Genomic DNA, 12,295 nt, shown 5'->3' with positions numbered 1-12,295 from the left:
GAGACCAGCCTGACCAATATGGTGAAACCCTGTCTCTACTAAAAATACAAAAATTAGCTGGACATGGTGTCGGGTACCTGTAACCCCAGCTACTCAGGAGGCTGAGGCAGGAGAAATCCTTTGAACTCAGGAGGTGGAGGTTGCAGTGAGTTGACATCGCACCACTGCACTCCAGCCTGGGTGACTGGGCAAGACTTTGTCTCAAAAAAAAAAAAAAAAAAAAAAAAAAAAGAATTATAAAGAATTTAACTCTTATCCTTGGAATTTTGCATTGAATAATTTAGAATTTCTTAAAATGAGTTTAAGGAATTTCCTGCTAAAATTATCTAAAAAGGTGGTTTTAAACTTTAATTAAGTCATCATGGGGTGTTTATTGCTGTGTTAAAAAAATTAATTTAAAGGATTCTGTAAGGATTTAAACTGAATCCTTAGCCAGGCACTGCTGGAATGTGGGAGGATTATATTAGTCTAGTATCACTCATGTATTAAGTCAGTGTGTGGGATCTTTTAATGCTTTCTCTTAACTCTACATGTTTCTTGTCAGAACTGGGGAAAAGTCTGTTTGAGGAGTATACATGGGAAGAGTATTAAATATTCCAATTACCAATCTGGGAATGTAGCAGAAGGGTAGATTGGGGCAGAATGCTGAAAGAGAGGCTTGCTGGGAGTGTCACCTTGAGAAATGACTTACTGGTTCAATAAACTGCTTCATGCAAATTTTGCCAAATAGATATTGCTTATGTGCTATGAAATATACTTCCTTGCCTGGGTACCAGGAAAGGCCCCAAATGGCATGATACCAGCCCAGTTCAAAGAGGGCACAGGAGGCCATTTGACTTTCATTTTGCTTGCAATAGATGAGACCAAGTAAATTTGAGATTAAGGAGTTGAGGGAAATGGTAGAGAAGACAAACATGAACCCCTCTGAGGTACAGCCATTATAAAAATACAAAAGAAAGCTGAATTTGTGAGTATTTCTTTTGGCAATAACAGTCTATTAGGCAGGGTACATTTGACTCCATTTTTCTTAATGCAAACTCTACTTTCTATATTTAGAATGTTTAAGGCTGGATTCTAGTGTATAGGCAGCAAGGCATTTAAAATGACACTTTTAAATATTTTAAAACATTTTTCTTTTGGAAGTGTTTACACTCAGATATGTTGATGAAAATATCAGTCTTTGTGCAAATAGCTAAAAATCAACTGTTATTTATTCTGGGGGGAGCTACCTATGGCATATTTTATTCAGAACCACTTTTAAATTATTCAGTAGATATATAATATGCCCTTATATGTTATTCACTATGTTAGGAGTTACAAAGAACAAGACAGATCTTTCCTCTTTCTCCCCCGTAACAAATTTAGTGGTAAAAATAAGACAATTTTAAAGTGATATTTGATAAATAACACAAGTAAATGGATAGAATAAGAGAAAGAAATCCATTTATTATAAAAAGAACCTTGGCCTAACTAAATATGTCATTAAGATGCCACTGGCAATGGGGAATTACCAAAAGAAGGCTTAATAAAAGAAGCAATTTGATCAAAGTTAGGTGTTAGGACGTATTGGAAGAGCAAGACACAGGAAAGAGAGCAATTAGGAGACTGCCATTCCTCAGATCTAAAAGCTTGAGTGGCTTCTCAGTGCTCCCCATGCATGGTCTGGTATTCCAGCCCTCCTAACATGTTCATAATATATTGTTATATCCCTTTTCTCCCTCTTAAGAGGCTCTAGCCAAATTGGCCTACTCCCTATTCCAAAACAAAACAAAAAAGTCATATACTTTACCAACTTCTTGGCTGATGTTATGCTTTTTCCTTTGCCTAAAATGGCCCCCATCTCTACCTATCATTCATTTATTTGTGAACTATTTTAAGGTTTGGGGATTTACTGGTAAAGTACAAGCTGTTAACTTACGTGGAATTAGTTGCATAAATGAGTAATTATAATTTAACACAGTAAGTATAATGACAGAGAAAGATGTGTTACTGGAGAACTAAATGGAAGTGTACTTTAACCTTCCCTTAGGGGACTGATAGAGGAGGAAGATTCCTGGGAAATGCAAAGCCGGTCCTAAGCCTCAGGATGATTAGGAGTTTACCTTGCAGATGTAGAATAGAAAAGAAAGAGGGAAAACATTTCAGGAAGAGAGAACAAACTAAGCCATGGCACTGAACTACACAATAGGGAATGTATTAAAGAACTACAAGCAATTTGGTATTTTTAGAATGAAGTCTAAAATTGAGCACAAAGACAGAGACAGTGGCTGGATTGTAGAAAATCTGGTGTACTATATTAGGGAGCTTGCACTTTATAGGATAGTAATTTTTAAACCCTTTTTAAGCGGAAGGACACTTTCTTTGTAGAAAGGCTTATGCAGAAGCCCTGTACAACAGATACACTGAGAATGATGTTCAGGTTGAAGCAGAGATACTTCCCTCCACCCCCACATACTTCCATACACAAACACACCACCACTTCTTTGAAAACCACTGCTAGAGTCAAAGAACTGCTGAAGGGCTTTAAACCTCAGAATGACATGATCATATTTGCATTTTGGAATTATTATGATAACTATGTAAAGGATAGGTTTAAGGGGCAGAATGTCCCAGGCAGATACCAGTGAAGAAACTGTTGCAGGAGTTTAGTTAAGAGATAAATAGAGGCTTTTGGCACCAGCTATGACAGAATGACTGGTGCAAGACTGGCCCTCCCACTGTCAACAACAAAAAATAGGACACCATCCCCTCACTATCTGTCTATCTGTCTGTCTGTCTGTCTATCGATCGACCAAAGGAGAGCATGGGTGTGCAACACAACTATTTTCAGGCATTGGACAATAGGCAGCCACCGTGGTGGTCACCATTGCCCAGGTGTCTGCTGCATACTATTTCCCAACTGTAGTGCTGTAATCTGGAGGCCAGGCCAGCCAGAGTACAGTAGACTCACTGAGCTGAGGAGGCATAGAACAGAATTTTGCATCTGAAAGGGCTGGAATCTGCTGGGTAGGATACCAGACAGTCTTTAGCTGGACTGCCCATGTCCAGGGAAAGACTACATAAGTTTTCCAGAGAGAAACTGAAGTATTGAAAACAGAATGGAGATACTAATGGTCATGTTGAGCAACGACAGAGATCTGACACTGCCAGTGAGAAATCTGTTTAAGACCTGACCACTCCAGGAATCCAGCTGAGATACCGGAAAGATCAAATCTCAAAGTTGTGGAAATTGAGGTTTATTAAAGCCAAATGATTTATTTATATCTTCACTCTTAGTACTGGTAGCCAAGGACTAATAAATGAATAAGTAGAATTGGAGATACAGAGTATAGATCAGTGGTTCTCAACTTTGCCTGTCTAGAATGTCTGGAATGGTCTAAGCGTTGGCATTTGTTTTTCTCCCAAAAAAAAGGAAAAAACCAGGATACTTGTGCAGAATGTGCAGGTTTGTTACATAGGTACACGTGTGCCATGGTGGTTTGCTGCACCTATTGACCTGTCTTCTAAGTTCCCTCTCCTCACCCCTCACCCCCCAGCAGGCCCTGGTGTCTATTGTTCACCTCTCTGTGTCCATGTGTTCTCATTGTTCAACTCCCATTTATGAGTGAGAACAGCATTGGTTTTTTTTTTTAAAGCTCCCATAGATGGTTATAAGTTGCAGCCAAGGTTGAGAACGTCTGTTATACATGACACTATGAGATGCTTATCCATGATAGGAAGGAGAGGAAACAACACCTTAAGGCAGTGGTTCGCAACCTTAGTGAGCATCAGAATCAGTCGGAGGCTTGTTAAAACACAGATTGCCGAGCTCTACCCTGAGTTTCTGATGCAGTAGGTCTGGGGTGGGGACTGAGAATGTGATTTTCTAACAAGTTCCTGGGTTATGCTGTTGCTGCTGGTACCTAGACCGCTTGTTTTGAGAACCAGTGCTTTAAGGAAATAAGAAAGTTGAGGAATTGTTTTTTCTTTAAAGTACTGAAAAATCCTCTTAAGCATATAGTAGTCCTGAGCATCTTTTTAGCATTCTTTAGGAAAAGAAATAAGAAGAGCTTTCTGATGCTAGTTAGCGTAATCTTGATTTCCTGTACTTGACTATCTGTTTAATCTGTATGGGTTCAGATTGAAATCAACATTAATTTCCATATGATTCTAAACAATATGAAAGGCAGTTTTACAGAAAATATGTGTGTGTATGTGTGTGTATATATATGTGTATATATATGTGTGTATATATATGTGTATATATGTGTGTGTATATATGTGTATATATGTGTGTATATATATATGTAAAATATGTGCTACATTGCTTTTTGATTTTCATGGATGGTTTGGAATTAACAAAGAGGACAGGGAGCCAGAGATCTAGTTTGGCTTTGTTATTAACACATCTTAGATACCTGAGATATCATTTACTCCTTTTCTACTTTCTTCCTCTAAAATGGAATGAAATTAAAGTGCTTGGTTTTGTTTGTTTTTGAGAGACAGGGTCTCACTCTGTCGCTGGAGTACAGTGATGTGTTCATAGCTCATGGCAGCCTTAGATTCCTGTGCTTAAGTGATCCTCTTGCCTCAGCCTCCCAAGTAGCTGAGACTACAGGTGCATGCCACTATAATAGGCTGATTTTTATTTTTTATTTTTTTAAAGATGGGAATCTCACTTTGTTGCCCAGGGTCTTGGACTTTTGGCCTCAAGAGATTCTCCCACCTTGACCTCCCAAAGTGCTGCGATTACAGGTGGGAGCCCCACTGCGCCTGGCCTTGATTTTTTTTTTTTTTTGGAGACAGAGTTTTGCTCTTGTTGCCCAGGTCAGAGTGCAGTGGTGCAGTCTCAGCTCACTGCATCCTCCACCTCCTGGGTTCAAGCAGTTCTCCTGCCTCAGCCTCCCAAGTAGCTGGAATTTACAGGCGTGCACCACCATGCCCAACTGATTTTTTGTATTTAGTAGAGATGGGGTTTCACCATGTTGGTCAGGCTGGTCTTGAACTCCTGAACTCAGGTGATCCACTCACCTCAGCCTCCCAAAGTGCTGGGATTTACAGACATGAGCCACCACACCCAGCCAATTTTTTTTTTTAGTTGAGGCAGAAGAAGATGAGAAGAAGCCCAGTACAAGGCCACAAGGGCAAAGAAGAAAAAAAAAGAAAGAAAATTTACCCTCATGTTATAGAACTTGGAAGATACATAATTTTTATGAGCAATTCAGTATAAACAAGTAAATATGAACTAGTAAAATAAATTACGACAATCACAGTGGAGAAAATTGCTCGTGTATAGCTGATTCTCTTAATTATATGCTAAGATTTGTATATTTCAGCTTGGGTCATTTGAAAGTACTTGAAATAGGATCTATCCAATTTTAAAGGAGTAGATCAATATCTTTTTAAAAAATATTTTAGCTAAGAAGCAATCTGTAGTGTGGCTCATACCTGTAATCCCAGCACTTTAGGAGGCTGAGGCGGGTGGATCACTTGAGGTCAGGAGTTTGAGACCAGCCTGGCCAACATTGTAAAACCCAGTGTCTACTAAAAATAAAAAAAAATTAGCTGGATGTGGTGGCGGGCACCTGTAATCCCAGCTACTCAGGAGGCTGAGGCAGGAGAATCGCTTAAACTCAGGAGGCGGAGGTTGCAGTGAACCAAAATCACACCATTGCACTCTAGCCTGAGCAACAAGAGCAAGACTCCATCTCAAAAAAAAAAAAAAAAAAAAAAAACTTAAGAAATGCAGTTTAGAATAAAGGTTACATTGTGTTCTTTGTATCCTGAATGAGGAGTAAAATGCCCTAACCTTTAAAAGTGATACTTTGAATACAACCTTTTATCATATTTTAAGTTTTAATACTGGGAAATAAAGAGTCTACATTAAAACTTTGAGAAAATAATTGAGTGAATTTTAGGCCCAAATAAGAAATATTATATTTATTCTCTCCTTTGATATAGCAGAGACAAAATATGTCCTCATAGAAGACATTCTTACTTTATCTGGATATGGCCTTTATAAATTTGCATAGAAAAAATATTTCCTCCTAAAACACCATAAGAAACTACTACTTTTTTTCTGCATGGTTTAGACCTTTATTACTTAAAATAATAGGCATTTTTAGAACTATTATCAAATAGTTATGTTTATTTAGATTCAACTATTTCTTCAAAGAACCAGATTATTTTTTCCAAATTTACTCTCATTCTTCCCACTTTTAAGGCAGATACAGGATATGTTTTGCCTTTTTTAATAGGAGATAGTCATTTAAACCTATCAGTGATACTCTTTTAATTATTTAAGTAGAGATAATAAAATTTCCATCCTGAAAGGGACAGATGACTTAGATTACTGTTTGTGAAGTTTTATATTACAGAGTACTTTTGGAAGAGTTCATGTCTTTATTGATGCTATTTTTTGGCCTTGGCTTATTTTTGTAATTTTACATATCTTCTGCCCTTCAATTTCTCAATGTGCAAAGAGTAACCATAGTTATGGTAATAAGGAAATGGGAGAATTGGGGGTCCTATAAGGAGTATGAAAATTTTAAGTGCCTATGGAGGCATTAGGAATTTGCTCCTCGGATTGTCAGTAACAGAGAGAGTTTTCCTTGCCATCATCTCCTTGACCCAAGTCACAGGAGTTGGATTACGGAAGCAAAGCAGAAGGCATGTACACTTAAGCCTATACCTGTCCTACTTTTGCTGGATCAATTGATGTGATACATGTCCATTATAATCATTTGGAGAAATAAATCATTCATTCCCCATCTCTTAAAAGGAGATAATAATAATGTCTCCCTCATGATGTCACATATATATAAACTCATTAGACTTGCACATGTAAGAACTCAGTGCTTCATTATTGAAATATATTGAAAACAGTATTGGAGCCATAATAAATTAGGAATTGTGATTAATTATGACATACTTTGCCAAACTAGGATGTTACAATGCTTAATTCTGATAAAAGCTACTAGTAAAATTTCATTACTGAATACTTAGGATTACCAGAAAAAAAAACACCCAAAACCAAAAAAACCCACAACTTTGAACCATTCCATTACTCTGCATTGATAACCTGCTTTGTAAGTCTTAAAATAGTTATTGGTATTAGAGATTTTTTTTTTTTTTACCATTCATAGTTCTCATTCCACATATGCAAATAACCACTTGATATGTTTCTGAAATTATGTCAGAAAAAATGTTTATTAGGATTATAAAAACAATCTTACCTTTGGAAGAAAATATAACATTTTATGTTGGTATCTATACAAGTTTCCACTGAAAATGTGATTTATTAACTATGTCTAAGTGCTCAATTCTAAAATTGAAGAAAATTTGGTTGATTTTACTACCTTTAATGAAATCTTTTAAGATAATTTTGAGGCTAAATCTGTCTGATCAACTTTTATTTCCATTTATTTTATTTAACATTGGACAAAATTGGAGCTTGTGAACCAGTTTCTGATATAGAAAAACATTTTATTTGTGTGGGTGTTTTGTTTTCTGAGCTCCAGGAGCAAGCACACACCTGGTTATGATTTGTACATGCTTCATGTTAGCTAATTTACATACTCACCTTTCCTGATGTTTCAGTTTTCTTTTTTCTTTTTTTTGAGATGGAGTCTTGCTGTGTCGCCAGGCTGGAGTGCAGTGGTGCGATCTCGGCTCACTGCAACCTCTGCCTCCCAGGTTCAAGTGATTCTCCTGTCTCAGCCTCCCAAGTAGCTGGGACTACAGGTGGGCGCCACCACACCCAGCTAATTTTTGTATTTTTAGTAGAGATGGGGTTTCACCATGTTGGCCAGGATGATCTCGATCTCTTGACCTCGTTATCTGCCCACCTCGGCCTCCCAAAGTGCTGGGATTACAGGCGTGAGCCACTGCACCTGGCCCAGTTTTCTTTTTAAAGGAAAGCTTCCTGTGAAGGAGTTGGTAATACCTTATCATTGTATATATTTTATTTCTATATTTCTCCTACCTTACTCTTTGTTACACACTCCTGTCTTCTTTGACTAAAACCATTATTCAATCAGAATGTAGTTATGGTGTGTTCACTATTAAGTTTTATCTTTTGCTTTTGATTAACTAGATACCTGTGGAAGGGGGACAGGAGCAGCAGACAGATTCCACCAAAGGGCGATGCCTGAGGAGAACTGTCAGTGTCCCTTCCGAGGGTCAGTTTCCCGAGTACCCACCAGAGGGCGCCACTAAACTGGGTAAGCTACTATGAAAAGGAAATAAATTCCTAGCTTTTATCCCATAATTTATGGACTTGTTACTGAGTAAAACAGAACATCCTGCATTTCCTGTTAAGTAAGTGCTTTAAAATCAATGGCACGTTAAGCGAGAGTTAGAGGTCATTAGAGAGTTCTGTTCTTTATAACCAACTGACAGCAAAGTTATTTTAAAGAGAAAGACTTTATGTGAGCCCTAGTAAGGTTGCTGTTTAGTCCTAGGCAGATGGGATAATGTGTTGCTTCTGGGTTTATTGCTCAGCTGTAGATTTTGAGAGAGTATTTGGTGATCTTGTTGAAGCACTGAGGTTCATAAGGGAGCAGTTTGTGTTGGAACTTAGTATTAAGTGGTTTAGATGTATCTTGTTCAGGTAGCTACTGGTGTTATCTTATACAATGTAATACTAGATCAGGCTGATTTAGCTAAGTTAATCTTGCATGTCTCGTAAAAGTCATATGCTGGACTATGGTTGGAGTGGGTGACAAAAGGGAGAAATCCTACTTCCATTTTTCCAGTAAGGTTACTAAAGAAACCTTACTTCCATTGTTATATACTAAAGGAGTTAATGTCAATATCAAAGCAGCTAGCTCTTCTCCCATTCCCTATCAAATGTATTCTGCTAAATGTTTTCATTTTTAATAATGGATATTTAAATAATTGGACTGGTCAGGTAATTTTAAAAGAACATAATTAAGATTAAATAGAATAATGAAGGAATTTGAAAAGTAGGAATTGTTTTGGTGCTTTATATTGTGTTATTATTTGCTTAGTGAACCATAGACTTTTGACATTTGATAAGTAGATAGAATCATTTATTGTCTCTATGGTGATCAATATGGATAATTCTGTAATTTTGGTTGTGTTTTCTAAAACCATGGTTTGGTCTGGGATTTTGGAAGGGATTGCCTTTTTCTTCATTTCTAAGTGGAACCCAGAGCTTTTGGCTGGAATTTGAGTCCTTTTGGGCAGAATTTGAATCTTTTATTTTTCTTTTTATTGTGTAATACTTGTTGCTTTCCTAGAAATTAGTTGAGTTAGCAAGTACTTTTTTCCAAGGAGCCACCTTGGAGAACTCAGATTTTTCTCTCGTCTTATTTCCACTATACTTCTTTAACATGTGTTGAAACCAGTTTAGGTGTGGGCCTAAATTCTACTAAAAACCTGTCTGGGTGTAACCATTTTATACCCTGTTTATATTTCACATCCAACTTCTACGTAAATTGAACTGGCTTAGAGTCACCTTCTTTCAGTTCCTTTGCTTTCATTATTTGCAATGATATGTTGACTGTTGTCTCTTTTTTTTTTTTTTCTGAGACAGAGTCTTGCTCTTTTGCCCAGGCTGGAGTGCAGTGGCGCGATCTTGGCTCACTGCAGCCTCTATCTACTTGGTTTAAGCAATACTCCTGCCTCAGCCTCCCGAGTAGTGAGGATTACAGGCGTGCACCACCATGCCTGGCTAATTTTTGTATTTTTAATAGAGACGGGGTTTCGCCATGTTGGCCAGGCTGGTCTCGAACTCCCGACCACCGACGATCTGCCCTCCTCGGCCTCCCAAAGTGCTAGGAATAAAGCGTGAACGACTGCGCCCAGCCTGACTATTGTCTTTACCAATTTTCTAGGAACCTTTCGCTCTTCAAGCTTTGACCCATAAAAGTCAATAGATTTTAAGGAAGTACAAACTATAGTCTCAAGAATTACTGCAGTGTTATAGAAGAGAGAACTCTATAGGAAATCGTTAAATATCTACAGTGTTCGAGGTACTGGCCCCAAAAACAAACTAAAGGTGACAAAAGTGTCTGGTCTAGAGCCAGTCCTTATCTTTTGTGCTTAACAAGAAGTCCAGTAGCCATTCTGACCCATGGACAGTCCATGAGCAAATGTCCTAAATTTGCACTAAAAGCTATCCTCGTAAATATTATAGGGAAAAACAGTACTTCTAGAGCCATTCTTCCTTACATGCCAGTCTAATCTTGAATTAGATAATTGTTCTTTTTTTTATTGTTATCTCCAAGTGATTTGTCTTTAGCCAAAATTTCTGCTGTCGGGTATTTCATTGAATAATTGCTTTATATGTAACATTCTATGCCAGTCACTAAGAGTGAAAAGAGGTATAAGATTTCTGCTCTTAGAACATTTTTTATATAGGTAGCAAGATAGGATGAATATACATAAAAACTAAAATATGTTAGTGTACAAAAATTGATTGTATGTCTATATACTAGCAATAAACAGGAAACAAAAAATTAAATATCCTGTTTAATATAGCATCATGATAACAAATTTCTAGGGGAAAAGATCTAATAAGAGATGTGAAAGCCTTCTACATAGAGAACTTTAAAATATAAAAGAAAAAAAGATTTAAATAAACAAATGGAGGGCTAAATACCGTGATGATGGTTTAGAAGACTTAATATAATGTCAGTTCTCTTTAAGATCAAAATTTCGATGAATTTCAAAATTTCTGCCCCCCATCCTTACCACCACATACACATATACAAATTGGCAGGTTGATTCTAAAATTCATCTCGAAATGCCATAGACCAAGTATAGCCACGGCAGAAGAAAACAAGGTGAGAAGACTTAATTTACTAGTATCAAGATCTGTTTAAAAAAGTATAATAGGCCGGGCGCAGTGGCTCACACCTATAATCCCAGCACTTTGGGAGGCCGAGGTGGGCAGATCACGAGGTCAGGAGTTCAAGACCAGCCTGGTCAATATGGTGAAACCCTGTCTCTACTAAAAATAGAAAAAATTAGCTGAATGTGGTGGCATGTGCCTATAGTACCAGCTACTCAGGAGGCTGAGGCAGGAGAATCGCTTGAACCCGGGAGGTGGAGGTTGCAGTGAGCCAAGATTGAGCCACTGCACTCCAGCCTGGGAGACAGAGCGAGACTCCGTCTCAAAAAAAAAAAAAAAACAAAAAAAAAAACAAAAAAAGTATAATAATGTGTTGGTGGAAGAATAAACAAATAGAATAGTGAAATAGAACGGAGAGTCCTGAAGTTATCCCATATATATAAGGACATTTGATGTGAGGGAAAAGACAGTCTTTTTAGTCATTGGTGCTGGGTCAATAACATATCTTTTTGGAGCGGGATGGGAATGAGGAGGAATCGACCTATAAGGTAGTGACTTCATAACCATGCACAAAATCAATTCCAGGATCTGAACAAGAGAGATAATACAATAAAACTTCTAAAAATAATGCAGGATATTTTCATGATCTTGGATAAAGAAAGATTTCTTAAGTCAGGAGTGTCCAATCTTTTGGCTTTCCTGGGCCACATCAGAAGAAGAATTGTCTTGGACCACACCCAAAATGCACTAACACTAACGATACCTGATGAGCTTAAAAAAAAAAAAAAGGTTCATGCAAAAATCGCATAATGTTTTAAGAAAGTTTAAGCATTTGTGTTGGGCTGCATTCAGAACCATCCTGGGCTGCATGCATCCCATGGACCGTGGGTTGGACAAGTTTGTCTTAAACAATACAAAAAACACAAATCATAATGGAAATAATTGATACATTGGACTATATTAAGATTAAGAATTCTGTCAATCAATACATCATTAAGAGAGTGAAAAGGCAAACCACAGAGTAGAATAATATATTTGCAACACCTATAATGAACAAAGGACTTTTACCTAGTATATATAAATGCTTCCTCGTAGAAAATGAGCAAGAGGCTTGAACAGATATTTTAACGAAGAGTTCACCGAAGAACAGACACAAAATAGTACATCCTGTCTGATTCCATTTATATCAAGTTCTAAAACCGTTAAAACTAATCTATGGTGTTAATTATTAGGATGGTGGTTACTTTTGGGGAAGAGGCATGAATAGTGATTGGGAGGAATATAAAGGTGGGTTGGTTACTTTTGGGGAAGAGGCATGAATAGTGATTGGGAGGAATATAAAGGTGGGTTCTGGAGTGCCAGTAGTGTTCTGTTTGTTGACTTGGGTATGAATTACACAGGTGTGTTCACTTTGTGATAATTCATTGAGCATATATGTGTTATACTTAAAGAAAATTTTAAAAAGACAAAGAAAAACAAACTAAATTGTGCTGTCAC

General features: G+C 37.4%; 1 protein-coding gene across 2 annotated transcripts in view; it reads left to right on the top strand.

The window, feature by feature from the left end:
* Nucleotides 1–12,295, top strand: part of RASAL2 (RAS protein activator like 2) — a 411,681-nt gene that overhangs the window by 209,287 nt on the left and 190,099 nt on the right. For both annotated transcript variants that reach the window (XM_003258936.4, XM_030823932.1), the window contains exon 3: nucleotides 8,075–8,201. In XM_003258936.4, the coding sequence (XP_003258984.2) occupies nucleotides 8,075–8,201 (127 nt within the window). The remainder of the gene's footprint in view (nucleotides 1–8,074; nucleotides 8,202–12,295) is intronic.

This window comes from Nomascus leucogenys, chromosome 12 (genome assembly GCF_006542625.1).
Source record: "Nomascus leucogenys isolate Asia chromosome 12, Asia_NLE_v1, whole genome shotgun sequence".
Taxonomy (NCBI): Eukaryota; Metazoa; Chordata; class Mammalia; order Primates; family Hylobatidae; genus Nomascus; species Nomascus leucogenys.
Note: the sequence above shows the minus strand (reverse complement) of the source record. Positions and strands in the feature narration are given on the sequence as shown.